We start from the raw sequence: 18,536 nt of genomic DNA, 5'->3' as shown, positions 1-18,536 counted from the left end.
GGAAATCCTTCGATCGATCGATTAAAATCATTCGAATCGTTCGTTTTTCCTTCGATCGTAGGATTTGCGGTAAATCCTTCTAATTCGTAGGATTTTACGTCGAGGGTCAAATTCGAGGGTTTATTAACCCTTAGTACATGTGCCCCTATGTATTTGTGTTTGCCTTTTGAAAGAAAAGCTATTGTATAAGCCAGTACCAACACAGTAAAGGCTGATTCATCCACGCATGAATTCCACTTTAACTGCTGTATGTTCAATTCATTTAAACCTGCTGGTAAACATATTGCTGAGTCTGAACGGTAGGGTAACATTCCAAACTGAGATTCCAAAGTAAAGAAAATTGCTTTGTAATTTTTGCCTGCTAAAGTGGAGAGAATTGTGCTGAGCTGCTTTAAAAGCATGATCCAGATGTACCCGAGTCATTTGGTGACCTTTGCAATAAGTAACTACATGGAGGGGGCAAAGGTTCTTTACACGGATTGAAATCTGTTCTTATCAGTCTTAAAATATTTCTGCTTTGTGTCAGAACTGCTAAATGATTGCCAAGCATTACAGAAGAAAACTAGTAGAATATGGTTTCATTTTTTTTTATATGAATCTCCTGTTTGTATTTACAGTATGTGCTTGCCTGGGTGACAGCGCTAATGTGTTTGTTCCAATGTCAGGCATAGTTCATACAGGTATGGAATCTGTTATCTGGAAACCTCTGAATTACGGGCCATCTCCCATAGACTCCATTTTATCCAAATTTTTAAAAATGATTTCCTTTTTCTCTGTAATTATAAAACAGTCGCTTGTGCTTGATCCAAACTAAGATATAATTCATTTTTATTGGAAGCAGAACCAGACTACTGGGGTTTATTTAATGCTTATGTGATTTTCTAGGAAACCTGGAGATCCATTGTTCAGAAAACATGGGCCCTGAGCATTCTGGATAACAGGTCCAATAGCTGTACAAATGAAATGTCAGTTCTTTATGGTACAATTAATGAATGAACGTTTTCTTTCTGAAAATGCCACAAGGCTGTTCATATTTTATGCCAAAGCATACAATTATTTCTTACTGTAACATAAATAGGTACATATGGAGGATCCTGGTAAAGAAGACCCTGCAGAAATGGCAGCCATAAACCACATACCCTTTATACAACACCTATCATCTTGTGGGGTATCCAGACTGGCTTTGTCTGGTCTCACAGTCCTACTATCCCAGAAGCTCAGTTAAAAAATCACGTCTGTGCACACAATTCTGCGCAGTCTCTCTATATTAATATTGCTCTTAATCTGGCTCTTAAGATTTCAGGTCACCTAGAAACCTTTTCTTTGTGGTATTGCCCCCTGTTTGGAAGAAGTTCTCAAATACTGTGCCTGCACCCGAGTACTTACTGATGACAAAAAAAAAAAAACCTAAGCATTTTATATGGAAAAAATATAGATCCCAGAATGTCACACAGTGCACTCTATGATACAATTTTATGTAAGTGGCAGAAAGTCTTTCCCCTGTACACTTGCTTATTACAATGCTTTGACCCTTTAAACCACTATCTGGATAAAAGCAGAACAGTTAAGCAAGAACTGTCCAGTGAACAACCTTGTCTGATGTAAAGAGTCTCGTATATACAAAATGGAAGTTACCCTTTCTACATTCTGTAAAATCGATGTCGTTGACGGCACAGATACTACAGTTGTCCATAGAGGTAGAGAGAGCAGTTAGAAGTGTATAGATCTTTATGCTACTGGTGTAAATGTGAAAAGTTTAATATGCCATTTTGTTTTTGTGCAGGGAGTTTATACTGGCAGAGTTCTTACCCTTCAAGAGCAACTGGTGCAGATTGGCAAATTGAACGCAGAAGCGGTTCGAGGCCAGTGGGCAAATCTATCGTGGGAACTATTGTACGCTACAAACGATGATGAAGAACGTTACAGCATTCAGGCTCACCCCATACTTTTGCGGAATCTGACAGTGCAAGCTGCAGACCCTCCTCTTGGATACCCAATTTATTCCTCTGTACCACTCCATGTGCCACTGTATTAATGTTTTGGTTCTGTGTATCTGCATGTTCAGTCTGAAGCACTACATTATCACACCCCGGTTGCACATTTATACATGCTGCTGTTGGACTCCCTGCGCTGACATGTTTTGTCTAATTTATTCCTGTTTATTCCATACATTTATCGTTAGTATACCTTAAGGTAGACAGGTGTATTCTGGTGCATTACTTTACAGCAAACTTGTAAATATATGTACAATTTAGAGAAAGAAGACCCACAACATTTGACCAAAATGTATGTAAATAATGTATGATATTTTTAAAATAAAGATTTCCTTTTTATTACAGTAATTGTCTTATTACATAAATATTTCACTGAGATTCAAAAACCTATACAGGCACATGACCGATCTTTCCATAATTTGGATCTTTATACCTTAAGTCTACTAGAAGTGTAAACATTGCATAAACCAAATGGGCTGGTTTTGCTTCCGATAAGGATTAATTACATCTTAGTTGGGATCAAGTACATGGTATTTGGGTAATAAGAGAGGGAACAGAGAAGGGCAACTAAGCTGGTAAAATGTATGAAAAATCTCAGCTATGAGGAATGTCAGGCAAAGTTGGGGTTGTTCACACTGGAGAAGAGGGGCAAGGTCACTCATTCCGATAAGAAGAAAGGAGGTTCCACCTAAATATTCAGAAGGGTTTTTTTTTTTACAGTGAGAGCTGTGAAGTTGTGGAATTCTCTCTCTAAATCAGTGGTACAGGCTGATACATTAGGGTAAGTCCACACTGGGCGTTTTGGGGAGATTTGGTCGCCTGGCGACTAATCGGCTCGTTTTTGTGGTGACCAATCTCCCCAAACGCCTTCCCTGACTCTGCGCCAGCTAAAATGAAAAAACGCTGGCTCTAATCACATGCGGTGGTTCGTTTTCCGAAGTCGCCGCACGAAACTTCGGACGACTTCGGCAAACAAATTGCCGTGTGTGATTAGCGCCGGCGTTTTTTCATTTTAGCCAGCGCAGAGTCTGGCAAGGCGTTTGGGGAGAAAATCCCATAGAAATAAATGGAGATAGGTGGTATTTCACTCTAGAGGACTGTGGTTATCTCTAACTTCACTTTTTGATAAATATACCCCTTGGAGTCGGGAAGGATTTTTCCACCCTCTGAGGCAGGAGTGGAGTAGCTTCAAATAGGGTTTATTGCCTTCCTCTGGCTCAACTGGCAATTCGGCAGATTATATATAGTTTGAGCTTGATGGATGTGTCTTTTTTTTCAACCTAAATTTCTGTTACTGTGTCACTATTATTATTACAGAGAAAAAGGAACTACTTTTTAAAAATTTGGATTATCTGATTATAATGGACTCTGTGGGAGATGACCTTTCTGTAATTTGGAGCCTTCTGGATAACAAATGTCCAGATCCCATACCTGTATATTCACAGCTTTATTTTGCAAAGTGCAAGTTGAATTCTTGTCTTTGATTTTGCGATCTGCAAAGTTAGAGTTGCCAAGACAGGATTCATAGGAGCTAAATGCATCTGCTTTCACCATGTGCAATAGGGCAGGTAGCCACTAACACCAAAAAATATTGAATATTGCATTTACATGTAATTAGCAATTTGAAGCACATTTATGAAGATGTGAGGGCTCATTTACACAAACAAGCGGAGTATGCATTGACACTTATTGTAGGGGTACTTGTGTTTCTACATGTCTCTGTAGCAACTTGCAGAAGAGAGTTCCTCCTGTATGTGGACTGGATGGGGATGTGCCCCTTTCTCCTGTTATGAATTATGTACAAGTTCATGCACTGACATGACAAAACTCTGGAATTACTATCAGCAAGTCCCGAACTCATAGGAACTCATGCTTGAGCGTTTGCTGCCATCTAATAAGCATTCATTTAATTACTTATCAACTTTGTATTGAATTTAAGATTGTATATTTACACAAACATGATGCATATTGTCAGTATCTAAGCTCAGGCAAGTACATCAGCACAGAGCATGTGCAGTGAATCAATTGAAAAAAAGATGGGGGGGCTACTGGGGTGTTTTCAGAGGCATAGATCTGCACTGTCGTGGCGCTGGGTAACAATGGCAATGACTAATAAATGGCATTTCACCATCTGGCAGCAATGTCAGAGTTTGGCAGTAAAACACTATCTGCCCCACTACATAAGGTCTAAATCAAAGTTTGTTGGAGGGAGTAATAATGGCTTCGGGCTGTTTACCATACATTGGACTAGGGCCCCTGGTTCCATTAAAAGGAAACCTTAAGGCTACAGCATAGAATAAAATTCTTTACAATTCTGTGTTTCCTACTTGACTGGCCTGCACAAAGCATTGACCTCAAGCCAACTGAACACCCGTGGAATGGCAGCTTCTACCCAGTCCTGATCCCTAATGTCAGTGCCCAAAGTCACTAATACTCTTGTGGCTGAAAGGAAGAAAATCCAACCAACAATGCAGCTAAGGTAGCATTATTTTAAAATCCTTGGTTTGGGAATGGCAGATGCCTGAATAGTTTTGGTCTAAACTGTAGTTTACCTGGGGAGCCTTTATGGCATTCTTGCTCATTTTACACTGAACCAGGTTTTTGAAATAAGCTTTTTTTTTTTAAATAGAAATAATGTAGTTCATCATGTTTTGATCTGGCTCTTGAACCCATATACATAAAGATCATAGTAACTGGCCAATTTGGTTACCATTTTGGCTTATCCAAAAAGCACATTGTTACACTAGATAGCAAAATTTTTGATAAAAATATAGGTTCATGGCTTTGACATCTTAGCTCTTCCTACAGCGTTATTATTATTATTATTTAGTCATCTGGTATTTCTGCTACAGTTTCTCCACTAAATCACTTTCTGCATTTGTACAGAATGTTTCTGTCAATGTCTTTCGCTCATAGTTATACTATACAACCGGTTATACGCTATACTTTACTTAGGAGATATCTTCTCAACATATTCTGGGTCAAAGTATCCCAAGCATTCTGCAGTCAGTATCTGGCACTCCCTGCATGTCATTAAACTCTGCTTCATTCCAGTGTCTAAACTGTGCCATGTCAGGGCTGGATATATAACTCATTCTACAAACTAGGACCCTCAGATGCCGGAATTTTGCAATATGCCATTAAACTCATACCTACTGCTATTCTATATGTACAGTTTGTCCAAAAGGGAGCTGCTCCTCATTTAATGGGACTTATGTCTCTCGTGTTGCATACATCGTAATGCACGACAAGTGGTTTATAAAGCTGTGTGTATATGCACGCTTCCCTACTCGATATAGTACCATTATTAAGGTAATCGACATTACTAACTACCGAACGACAACAAACTGTTTAGCTGCTTGTGCTGAAAATAGACTTGTTTATTGTTCTTCAAGTTTTATAATAAATAAAAAACTAATACATATAGGGGATGATTTATTTAGTCGTGGAGGGGGGAATGATCAGCAGCAAACCAAGTTATTCGGATGCAGAAACCAGGCACAAGTTTAGGAACTCGCACATGGTTTGAGAAACAGAATACTTGATTATTAATAAATCAGCCCTATAATGTTAACTGCAATACAGTAAATGCCTTAGGCTAAATACAAACTTGCCATGTTGCTAGTAATAATTAAACTCCAATGGAGGTCACCCAAAATGTGACAAATGCCCCTCTAGCGATTAAAGTATAGAAAGAAGTGACAGGAGAAGGACTTGTTGGACTTGCCCTGAGTTTGGTTGAACACAGGGCAATGATAGCTTTATTACTATGACAGATTAGAGAAAATAATTAGAAAAATCGATTTTAAATCTGTTTTTACATTAAATGATCGCTGTAGCTAGCACTAGTAGCTTTTATGTGAGAGAGTGTTTGATATCAGTCATACAGGTGTTTGGCCAAAATAAAGGAAACACCTGTGTTGTTCAAGTTACATTTTAAAGAAATACAAGATATTTTAGATACCACCTCCACTGCTAAAGCATTGCAGTCCTAATGGAATGTTCCAGGGTGACAATACACCATGGGGTACGAATGTTTACAAAATGAGTTGGTGATGATGAATGTCTTATACCAGTCCCAGCCATCAGATCTCCACCCAAGTAAGCATTTATTGAGATACTGGAATAGCATCTGAGACACTGGTTTCCATCACCATTAACAAACACTGACTGATTGCTAAGGGAAGCATAGTGTTACATCCCTCCAATATAGTTCCAAGCACTTCTGGCATTTGTTGGACTCTAGAAAGGTATTTTGAAGTCGATTTACTAACACAGGGCTATATTACTGCTATAGGCCGAGATTAATGAAGATTTAGTGAGGTTTAGCATCCCCTAGAATAGACCATCTTCTATATAGGCATGTATTGTAAGTTCTCCAATGGAAAACCTTCTGTTGGTAGCCTCCCCAAACAAATGTTTCAACCTCATCTCCCGAGTAACAATACTGGGTAAACCCCACTTGAAAAAAATGAAAGATCATGGTATATACTAAGCCTTCAAGGAGCAGCCGATACAGAACAGGACAATGCTGACTTCTCAGTAATTAGCAGAGCAGATAATTGTGCCACTGGAGCAGTTCTACTGGCCAACACTTCAACACTGCAAGATGTATAGAAACAATGAATTGCTCAGCAGCACAGGCTAGAAAGATGCAAAAATACATTTTCTTAAAGGCACATCCACAAAAGTGAATAGAGCCAGTATCTAATGCGGGTTCCTGCACTGAGGAGCAAGTTTTTTGCAATGATCAGTAGCAGAGTGAGTGAGCGCTCACCAACCCAGGCTTCTTTTCATGAATTTACAGAGGAGCATTACAAAAGACACATCCATGTAACCAATTGCCCATCCAGCCTATTGGCCAATTTCAGTGGAAAAACACCTGGAGAACATTTTCATGATTTTATACCTGAGGAACCCTTCTGGGTATTATAGAGTCAGACATTGAAAACTTGATATTCCAGTTCTCTGTTCTACAAACATATATATATATATAAAATATATATATACACATCAATTTAACTTCAGTGGAACTGGCTTACTCAAAAGCAATCTCTGAATATCTCAAATATTTGTAGGGAAGCAGCTTGTGGGGACAAGTCACGAGTACAGTCAGTGCATCTGTAGAGCAGCTATCAGGCCACAGAGGACATAAGCTGTGGGGGGTAATCAAATAAAATAATTAGCTGTGCTGTTTGCCAGTTCAAGTATATGATGGGTAAAGTCCATTTTGTCTTCTCAATGAAATCTTGAATTTGTTGGTGTACAAGTCATCTTCGTTTACCTTGACTTTTTAGTAAAGTAAGAAGAATCTGCGTCCTGCAACAACAACATCACAATAATGTTACAGAGGGAAATGTAAACCTGCACTCGCTGCTGCTCCTGATATTCTTGCACATTAGAGTTCGGGTTTATGAATTGTGAAAATTGCCTCTTTTCATACACCTTGTGTTAAGTTCTGTTCATTCAATATCCCTCAGATTTATTAGCTCATGTATATAATTGCTTAGGAGACCAGTGTTAATGTGTCTTACATATTTAGGAACCAGTTACATGTTTTCACCCATGTTCCTGCATCTACAATCCATGTATCCTACCCCCATGATGCAATTTCTAGTGTCTATGGTGCTGTGGGGTACAATGCTCTCTAACTGCTTGTTATATTGGTGTCTCGTCTTCTCCACAGGCTAGACTCACTCAACATGTGATAACTCCATGGACACATCCATTGGTCTACACATATATGGGTTCTGTTTTCCTTGTCTTCTAGCTATAATTATTATTGAGACCAAAACCTCATGATGCCTCATGTTTGAGTCACTGGATTCTGACAAACTTAAAGAGCTAGATCACAAACTTGATTCTGCATGCTAATTCCAGACAGCACCCAAGGGCTCAACCCAAAGGGAAACATTTTTATTTCTAGCAGAATAAGCATGGGTGAGCTGCCAAAGAGCTTGTTGGTGGTGGTTAACTGGACTTTGAGATTGTGTATTAGTCACAATTAGGTATGCATACAAGAAAATGCAACTGCACTGTCATAATGAATACACTTAAATAGTGTCATCACATAACTACCCTTTTTGGCATACGGGGCCAATTCTCTGCCAGCTTATTTTAATTGGTGCCCAGAACCACTGTTGCGGAAAAACATGCCCTGGTACTGGCATTTTTTTAGCCTGGGAAATCGTTATATGTTCTACAAATGTCCCTGTTCTGTGAACCGTATACAAGTCCAACCTCCCACATGTCAGCACATGGTGCCAAGTTCACTTATTATCTTTCCTTGGCAGATGTCATATAAATGTCAATGATTTTTATACTGCTATGGAAGGCTTTTGAAGATAGTGAACGTACCACTCCGCTTTTGAAGTTCTTTATTCTTCTTTCACCAACCTTTGCAGTAATCCACCATGCCAAAGTTGGAATGTATTGCCACAGATAATATATTATTAAAATTGGCTGGGCTGAAATCCAGGTCTCTTTCAGGTTATTTGCAGCCGTTATCAATATAAGTTGAGCACAGCGACTGGTTGCCATTTTATGAGACTGATCCGTTTTTATGCTCGACACCTAAAAAAAAATTAGTATGTGTTAAAAAAAAAAAACACCTAAAAATTCACAGCGGGTAACTGCAGTACTATTTACACAAACATTCCCTTGGCAAATGTTGCTGCAACAATCATAGTTTGTAAAAAACTTTCATATTAACCAGAGGCAAGGAAACCTATAGAGCAGTTCCCACTCGTATCCCTAGTTGTAAATATGGAGGAAAGAAATGCAGTTTGTAATCCTCAAATTGTCCCTTTGCTCCAGTCAAAAGCATTACTGCCTCTTATGCCAATGAATATGCAGTGTGTTGAGCTACACCAGACAAGGGCACCTCTGGGCTCACACATCCATGGATACATATTAGATCAAATGATGTCAGCTATTCATAGAGTGGGCTAAATCAAAAGGCTGACTGCAAATTCTGGGCACTTCTGAGACATTTTAACAGTAACCAACACATGCAACTCTCAAGCAGCAGAAAAAAAATTTAAAAAATTTAAAAAAAGGTTCACTAATAAATTTTTCTACAAAAAAAATTTAAAGCAGACTTTGAAGATTTATTTCTTCTTTAATTTTATTTCTTCTCTAATCTGTGTAAGGAACCAAGAGTGTTTACAAGGGTGAAGATGCTATGATTTCTGATCATTATTGCTTGATACCATAAACACGGATTTGAGAAGGCCAAAAGCAGTGAAAGAGGAGTGTGCTATGGCAGCAGTCATGCTGTTACGTCAGGGAACCAGAAGAGTGCCTGACAAACTTGCTGCCCACAGGGCTTTGCAGCAGCTGAGCCACGTCCCAGTTTTCTACTTGCACATGCATGTCTCCAATGGATTTTCCCTGACAGCAGCATTTGAGAAACATCACTGTATGAATAGCCGAAACATTAATTTCGGATTTTTTGTGTTACTTGCACTTTGGCTCTGTGAAGGCAAAATCACACACGGGGTTTTTGCCGATATCAAAACTGGGAAGGGATAATGAGTAGGGATGTAAATAGCTGACAACTTTATACATTACATTAAAGGGATACTGTCATCGGAAACATGTTTTTTTTTTTTTCAAAACGCATCAGTTAATAGTGCTACTCCAGCAGAATTCTGCACTGAAATCCATTTCTCAAAAGAGCAAATGGATTATTTTATATTCAATTTTGATATCTGACATGGGGCTAGACATTTTGTCAATTTCCCAGCTGCCCCTGGTCATGTGACTTGTGCCTGCACTTTAGGAGAGAAATGCTTTCTGGCAGGCTGCTGTTTTTCCTTCTCAATGTAACTGAATGTGTCTCAGTAGGACATGGGTTTTTACTATTGAGTGTTGTTCTTAGATCTACCAGGCAGCTGTTATCTTGTGTAAGGGCTCTTACACATGAGCGTTCCGACCTGCGCTCCCCTGCGTTCCGTTTTTTGGCGTTCAGCCGCAGGGGAGCGCAGGAATAGACACAAGTCATTATTTGAAATGGGGCTGTACTCACTCAGGCGCGTGTAGGCGCCGAACGCAGGTTCGGACGCAACATGCTGCATTTTTCCTGCACTCAGGCGCCTACACGCGCCTGAGTAAGTACAGCCCCATTTCAAATAATGACTTGCGTCTATTCTTGCGCTCCCCTGCGGCTGAACGCCAAAAAACGGAACGCAGGGGAGCGCAGGTCGGAACGCTCATGTGTAAGAGCCCTTAGGGAGCTGCTATCTGGTTACCTTCCCATTGTTCTGTTGTTAGGCTGCTGGGGGAGGGGGTGATATCAGTCCAACTTGCAGTACAGCAGTAAAGAGTGGTTGAAGTTTATCAGAGCACAAGTCACATGACTTGGGGCAGCTGGGAAATTGACAATATGTCTAGCCCCATGTCAGATTTCAAAATTGAATATGAAAAAAATCTGTTTGCTCTCTTGAGAAATGGATTTCAGTGCAGAATTCTGCTGGAGCAGCACTATTAACTGATACATTTTGAAAAAAGTTTTTTTCCCCATGACAGTATCCCTTTAAGATAGAGATATAAGTTCTATTAGAGTGGACTCTGTTCTCATCATAACCCCTCCCCCCCTTTTTTATCTTTTCTAGCCTTTCCCTTCTTTTCCCAGTCTAGCTTTTTCATATTTATCATATAAAGAATGATGATATTCTCATTGCTAGGAAACATTGTGTCACTTGATATGCACAACACTTGTGGACTTACCTGTTACACCTTTAAAATCAATAAAGTCAATATATATATCAGCAAAGAGAATACCAGAACTCACGTCTCACGGAGTTAGCTGTGCCTGGGTGCAGAGACCAAAAGCAAGAATGTAGCATTCGGGTCCGCACACACAGGATTTACAAATCAACTATCGGTGTTTATTCGAAGTGAGGGAATACTTGATGTTTCAGTTATCAAACTTTGATAAAGGTCAGATTGCCGACTGAAACGCCAGGTCTCCCCTCACTTCGAATAAACAACGATTACAATTGATTTGTAAGTCCTGTGTGTGGACCCTTCTTCTATGCTATGGAAAAAAAAAAAAAAACTTCACATAGTCTCATAATTTTAAGTAGGAGTACATTTGTGTTATAAGGGCCAATCAGTAATCTGATGACATCATCAAGCATAAGGATATATTTACAGGATATTCATGGCCCCGGCTGCTTCAGGGCTACACAGACCACTTTGCATAATATCATTTTACTTTTTGTGGTATAGGAGATAAGAGGCTAAGAAGGTAATTTCTATGCAGATAATAGAATCAAATAATTTGTTAACAAAAAAAGCTCAACCAAGAGCCTTTATCTAACCTCAATTGTATACTGAATTGAAAAAGAATTTTAATCCAATTTCATCTTAGAAAAGCAGAAATATCCCTTTGAGGTGAAGACCATGCTACGTTACCTTATCACACTCTTCTGTTATGGCATTTTCCACTATTTTCGACTGCACAGGTCCAGGACATATGTTGCTGATGATAATGTCAGGGTAAGTTGTCAATTCAGTTCTAAGACTGTTGAAAAATCCCTGAACAACATAATATTTGCTTGTGAGAATTGATGTTGTTACATTTGCTATATTTCTAACACAATCCATAAGATTTTACAAAAGGATAAATGGGGCATTGAATTTTATTCAGTAGCATAATGCAGGGTCTGCTACCTCTGTAGTTACTCCCCTGATTTCATTAACAACTATTTTAGCACATTTTTTGTTTATGTAGCAAAAATTAGATTGGGAATAACATTAGACTCAATCCCCCATATGTAATATAAGGCACTAAATTTGCCCAGGAGCAATAACCTATGACAACCAATATAATTCTTGCATTTAAACAGGTCACCAGTAGAAGGTAGTGCTGCCTTCTGATTGGTTGCTATGGGTTACTGCCCCTGGGCAAACTTAGTGCCTTTTATTACATAATCCCAAATATGTGCTACTAGACTAGCAGAAATAAAACACAAGGGTGGTATTATAATTAAAGGGGTTGTTCACGTTTATATTACATTTTTGTATAATGCAGAGTGAAATTAGCCCTACAGTCAGTGGTGTAATTTAAGAGGATGGAGACTGTGCAGGGGCAGGGGAGGGTTCTCTAAAGTTAGGACACTATGAGTTCAGTTACTTTATACCAGCCCAATAGCGAGAATTCGCACTAACAAACTGGTGTCAGGACCCTTCGCCCTGGGGAGGGGAATGAGACAAGGGTGCCCGCTCTCCTCTTATGTATTTGCGCTGGCCATAGAACATCTAGCAACAGCGATCCGAACAAGCTCACAAATCAAGGGCTTGAACTTTGGGGAAGTAGAAGAGCGTATATCCTTATATGTAGACGATGCATTGGTTTACTTCGCAGACCATAGGCAATCCATTACGGAACTGCTTAAGATTGTAAACTAATTTGGGGAGACCTCAGGGCTACAAGTTAACTGGCAAAACTCCTGAGACATACAGCAATTAGTCAGTTTCCAACTCCTCACTGGGGTCTCCCTCTCAATCCTCGAGGAAGGGCTCAGGGCACCTGTCCGGAAAGAGTGAACCTCCCGGATCTATTCTATCCTCAATAAGCAGAGGGGTAATCCCTTTGCACAAAGTTATACTAAATGGGCATCTGATATGCCGCAGTTAAACCTAGAGGACTGGGAGGACGTTACCCACTCCTACTTGCCTGCTGTAATTAGTAGCAACAATACTCTAATACAGTACCGTACAATACACAGAACTTACCTCACACCAGTGAGGCTGCACTCCATGGGCCTAATGACCCAAAAAACCTATGTTTCGAATGTGGAGCCAGCCCAGGCACGTTCATGCATAATTTATGGTCCTGTCCACTAATTGATACATTTTGGGCAAAAGTAATAACATTCATAGAACAAACTCTGGACTTGCCTAATGTGCGATCACAAGAAGCATGTCTCCTGGGAGTGGTGGAAAATATAGTGCCCGACAAGCACAGATGCTCCCTGTTGCGGCTTTTATATTTCTATGCTAGGAAAACTATTATTCTGTCATGGAAGCTGCCCAAACATCCACCCTGAAAATATGGAAATCCTTGATAAATGAGGCTTTACCACTCTATAAACCGACTTAATTTGTGCCAAGGCTGCCCAGACAAATTTGACAAAGTCTGACTCTATTCTCCTCTGCTTGCCTATTCTAGCTTTTACATTCTGCGGCTACCATGTTTCTGCCATGGGCTGATATATATTTAGTTACCTTCACATCTAACATGTGGGACAGACAATCATAACCAGTGTGTGACTAATGAACTGAATAACTAATGCTCTCCCAATGAAAGGTCTGCTAGCGGGAAGCATGTCAGTATAGTCTGCTGTTTTCCATATGGAAAAGCTAAACAAATTGATGATTAAAAGGTAACATCAATTTAAAAAAAAAAAATTCGTTAGTATACATTGAAAAAAAAAAAAAAAAATATAACACCAAGACAAATAAAACTTTAAAATCACAGAGCCTTTAATAAGAGATAACTTACCGAAACTCTGCTTCTCTTCAAAAAAGGCGACAGGGTGACAATCCATCGTGCGACGCTTGATTTCTCCTCCCTGGCTATCCTTATAAGGAAGGCAGGGAGGAGAAATCGAGGGCCTCACGATGGATCACCGGATCAATTTCTGAAGAGGAGCGCAATCAGAGTTTCAGGGAGTTATTTCTTAATAAAGACTTTGCGATTTTAAAGTCTAATTTGTCTTGGTGTTTTTTTCTTCAATGTATACTAACCAATTTTTTAAAGGGGACCTGTCACCCAAACAAAATTATCCAAATCCTATTTTATCATGTAAGTCAAGCAAAATGAACTTTAATTACACTGTATAAATTATTTGAATATTGTTTCCATCAGTCTGGGAATTCATAATTATAGCAACCAGGAAGGAGCCATTTTGTGGACACTGTTATTAAGACAAGCCTTGTATCATCTCAGAATCTTGTTTGTGCACCAGGGGACAGGGACCCTATGTCCATCCCCATGCCCTGGTTACACAATTAAATTGTTAAGAGAATTGGGGGAATATGGGGAGAGCAGTGACATCTAGGAAGTGCTGAATGGAAAGTGAAAGTAATTGCTTGCCCTACCTCTATGCCCAGGCATAGAGGTGGGGTAGGCAATACTTGATTGACAGCTGATATTTTTAAATGCGTTTACAACAGCTATGAATGCTTTAATAAAAAAAAAGAAATTTGATTTCATATTTAATTTAAGAAGGACTTTTATTATACAGATTTTTATGTCTGGGTGACGGGTCCACTTTAAAAACTATTTTTGATGTTACTGGTCCTTTAACAAACAACACAGAGTATGGGGCTACAAGTCCGCACCCACCAGACTTCACTGTCAAGCATCTAAGGCTTTGACATAATGTGTCTGAATGACAAATGCTCATTGTGGAGTATAAACTAATTGAAACACATTACACTGGGACTTTTTAAGGCCAAGTCAGTAAGCGGGCCTGTCCCTGGAAAATGGTGGCCAATGAGAACCTTATAGTATTAGTAGTGGACTTTCAGGAGTGTTTCCCTGGCAGAGGGAAAAACACAATTGGGAGTATATGCTCAGGCTAAAGAAATGGGTTAAAAAGTAACTACAGAAAGAAAGCATCTGTGGTTATAGGATTTCTACTATTTCAACTTCCAGCTTTTCAACTGCTTTTAGGAAAACAAAAATTTGGAAAGTCATTTAGTTTAAGAATTACCTGAAGAGCATGCTTGCTGGCACAGTATCCAGTTGATAGAGGTGCTCCAATGAGGCCTGCTACACTGCTTATGTTGATGATCCTCCCCCTTTTCCTCTGTATCATGTGCGGGAGAACATGCTTGGTGATAGAAATTGTCCCCAAATAATTAAGTTCAATCAATGCTCGGAATACATCTAGGTTAGTTTCCACATACAAGGATCGCTGGGATCGTCCTGCATTATTTACTAAAATATCAATCTGGAGCAGGAAAAATACACAAATGATTATAGTACAGAATATTAACAGCGCTGCAAATGAAGGAGTGCATTCTATGTTCATTTTTGAAAATTAACCAGTTCAATAGGTGGGCAAATAACAGCAATCAGACATTTCTGCTTCATTAGACTGAGGGGGGTTGAGGAACAGAGCAGGCCTAGGGGCTCCAGGTTAGCAAATCTAATGTCTATAGCACATAGAGGGCAATAGGTTAAACATTTTTAAAATAAAAGTCATTATAATTAGCACTGAAGTAAATAAGACATGTACATTCTAGAGAAATACTTACTCGCCCAAAATGCTGCAAGGCTTTGTCTGTGGCTTCTTTATGCATACTCATTTGGGTCATATCAAGAGGAAGAACCAGGATGTCTTTGTCCTCTAAATTGCTCATTTCTGTAAGTTACCAGCAAAATACATTTAGGGGCCTATTCATCAAAGGTCGGATTTTAGTGGTTTTTAAAACCACGAATATACTCACAAACAAACTACGAATGGTATGAATTTATTAAAAATGGACTAACAAAATGTTAAATATTTGTACAATTTAATTTGCTTCCTGCTGCCATTGGCTGGTATTGTAACCGGTTCCCCAGTCTCCCCAATTTTGACTGCTTAGTTTGGCTGTCAACAGTATATTTTGCTTATCTACTCAATATTAAAGCACAAGCCACCTTGCTCTGTTCTCATGTTATCAACTGACTGTTTTGGTGTTCCTTCCTACAGCCTTGCTAAGGTCTAATAAGATATAGTGCTTACCTAATGGGAAGTTGTTATTTTAGGTCAGGGCCAAACTGTTCTTAATCTCTAGAACATTATCCAATATTGTCAGGTACAGTACAAGTACCCCTTATCATGAATCCTCTAGATCAGGGGTCTCCAACCTTTTTTACCCGTGAGCCACATTCAAATGTAAAAAGAGTTGGGGAGCAACACAAGCATGAAAAATTTGCGTGGGGTTTAGTAGCCCCTATATGGACTGGCAGCCTACAAGACACTCTGTGTGGCACTATACTTAGTTTTTATGCAATTAAAATGTGCTTCCAAGCCTGGAATTCAAAAATAAGCATCTGCTTTGAGGCCATTGGGAGCAACATCCAAGGGGTTGGTGAGCAACCTGTTGCTCACGAGCTACTGGTTGGGGATCACTGCTCTAGATAGACCAAAGGCTTGCTTGTGTTTTTTTCCTAGATGTTACAGTGATACACAAATATTTAGCACAGCATTGACCAATCCAGCACCGGGGTCCAATGCGGTATATACAGGATTAGAAAGATCCAGGGCACTGTAAATATGAATGTGTGCAACATTAAACGATTGTGCTTACCAAGACATTTTTGTTTTACTCTGAGTAATTCATTCTCTCTCCTGGACGACAGTATTAGAGGGCAGCCTAATTTGGCTAGTTGATAGGATAGTTCCTCTCCAATGCCACTGGAAGCACCTGTTACCCAAATCACATTGCCACCAAGTTTGCTTTCTGTAAAATAAACACAAAATAATGAGTGCAAGAGGTTAATTTATGAATGCAGTGAATTCTGCATGCCTTCTGCCTAATTAAGAACAGGTAGCTGACAGGTCTGACAAGATACCCACACCCAAGTCTTACAGGCATGACGCTTGGGGAAAACTGATGTGTTAATACCCAATATTGATTCATATATTGCCAATTCTAGACATCAACCACATGACTGCACTGCAATTATTGACTCAAATACTATGGGGGAATTTATTATGCCCCCCAGGCACAAGTGCGAGCCCCTAAATGCTTATGTGTGGAGCAATGTGAGGATGGCTGCGCTCTGCACAGACCACAGCATCAGGGACTAGAGACCTGCATGGGCCTGTTTTTGCAGACCCGTGCCCAACCCATACCTGATTACCCCCATACCAACCCACACCCGCATTTTTTTTTCCACCAAGGTAAACCTGCCGGGCCCCCAAATTAGGGTTGCCACCTTTTCTAGAAAAAAATACCGGCCTTCCTATATATTTATCTTTTTTCCCTATTAATAACATTGAGATTAGCCATAATTTTTACCGGTCAGGCCGGTAAAATACCGACCAGGTGGCAACCTTACCCCAAATGTAAGCATCACTGCAACTAGAAAGGCCTTCGCACTGCAAAGTGTTTTTGTTGGAGCAAAGCCGATTGTACTTGTTGTTTTCCCCAAATGGATAACTGCAATTCACCCAACTTCACCTAAAAAGTGCACGCATTTGGTAGAACTTTATCAGAAGGGTTGGTATGTGGATATCTCTTAGAACACATCCAGGCTTATGGGTAAGTCAGATGGGCAGGCTATGGAGCAACAAGTGTGAAATACAGGGCTGCCTTGTGATCAAGAGGGTTGTGTTTGCACTTTGAGCCAAACCTTTAATCCGGCACAGGATACAGAACACAATTATTGCCCTGGATGCAAGTGTTCTGTGCCTGAGCACTATAGGGGGCAATTTTGAACTCCTTAATGCTCTTGCATCCAGGGCAATAATTGTGTTTTGAGTACAGATGACAAGATTTATCCTGAAATATTCCTAGTTACATATTTGCAATATTGCTTTTGGTATTTTTACCTGGGGTATGCCCAAAATACGCTGCCCACTGCAGAGTCAGATCAGAGTCCGCCATAATCAGCCTAACGAACTGTATGAGAAAGTAGAAAAGGCTGCACGTGACCAGCAATGTGAGACACGAGCCCAGATCCATGCTGAGAGCAGATTCAGCCATTCCCCGATGCAGAAATGTCACACTGAAGGGGAGGGATTTGAGGCAAGCTGCTTGTCTTCAGGGATATTCCGTCTCTGACCTTGTCTGTTTGTTTCCTGTAAACAAAGGGAACAGGAAACTTGTCTGACACTTAAAATCTCCTCCTATTATTTGCCTTCGTTCAAAGGAGGCTGCTAGATTCCCTCGTCCATGTTACTGAGCTTGTGTAACTCGCCAGATAGGTTGCATAACTCCACTTCCAAAATGGAAGAGAGGGAGAGGCACCTACTGATTAATGTGAGGCTCTGCCAAGCAGCCAACTGCTCCCTTTGTATATACAAAAGCAGCACTTAGCTCCCTTCTCTCACACAGGGAAATTAGTAGCTGCTGCTTTTAGCTGGAGACAAATACATTTCATTGTTTTCTAAGTAAAAGAATACAATATCCCTGGCTGAAAAAAATAACATCAGTTACTAAAGGAAATGCATTTTGGAATTACAAAAAAACATTAAAAAAAAGACACATGAACTCAATGTATGGGTTTAGATCTGTTCAGATGACACACATTCAAATGCTTCCAGCAAGTCCCTTTATAATGATCTATAACTAAATCAGTTTTATGCTCAGCTCTATACATAGGGTTTTAATGTGCCATTCAGCAGAGGACTTGGGATCCTCCCTAGATCCCTAATAGAAAACATCTTCTGCAGTGTGGTCATTTTTTTGTTCCCAATAGGAATGCAACAAATCCAGGATTCAATTTGGGATTCGGCCAGGATTCTGCCATATTTCAGCAGGATTCGGCCAAATCCTTGTGCCTGGCCAAACCCAAATTTGCATATGTAAATT

General features: G+C 39.8%; 2 protein-coding genes across 4 annotated transcripts in view; one reads left to right on the top strand and one right to left on the bottom strand.

Moving 5' to 3' along the window:
- The window catches only part of pcnx4.L (pecanex 4, L homeolog), a gene marked incomplete at both ends in the record, with an annotated part of 54,562 nt that overhangs the window by 22,364 nt on the left and 13,662 nt on the right, over window positions 1-18,536 (top strand). Inside the window, 1 exon segment of the mRNA NM_001089192.1 lies at window positions 1,784-2,342. Within this exon segment, the coding sequence (NP_001082661.1) occupies window positions 1,784-2,035 (252 nt within the window).
- The window catches only part of dhrs7.L (dehydrogenase/reductase (SDR family) member 7 L homeolog), a 32,971-nt gene continuing 19,812 nt past the window's right edge, over window positions 5,378-18,536 (bottom strand). For 2 of the 3 annotated variants that reach the window (XM_018228898.2, XM_018228897.2), the window contains exons 2-8: window positions 17,555-17,803; window positions 16,308-16,460; window positions 15,270-15,376; window positions 14,723-14,962; window positions 11,415-11,537; window positions 8,352-8,567; window positions 5,378-7,313 (exon numbers count right to left, since the gene is read on the bottom strand). In XM_018228898.2, coding sequence (XP_018084387.1) covers window positions 7,275-7,313; window positions 8,352-8,567; window positions 11,415-11,537; window positions 14,723-14,962; window positions 15,270-15,376; window positions 16,308-16,460; window positions 17,555-17,708 — 1,032 coding nt within the window. In that variant the 5' untranslated portion in view covers window positions 17,709-17,803 and the 3' untranslated portion in view covers window positions 5,378-7,274. 3 annotated transcript variants of the gene reach the window in all.

Source organism: Xenopus laevis, chromosome 8L (assembly GCF_017654675.1).
Source record: "Xenopus laevis strain J_2021 chromosome 8L, Xenopus_laevis_v10.1, whole genome shotgun sequence".
In the NCBI taxonomy this organism is placed as follows: domain Eukaryota; kingdom Metazoa; phylum Chordata; class Amphibia; order Anura; family Pipidae; genus Xenopus; species Xenopus laevis.
Note: the sequence above shows the minus strand (reverse complement) of the source record. Positions and strands in the feature narration are given on the sequence as shown.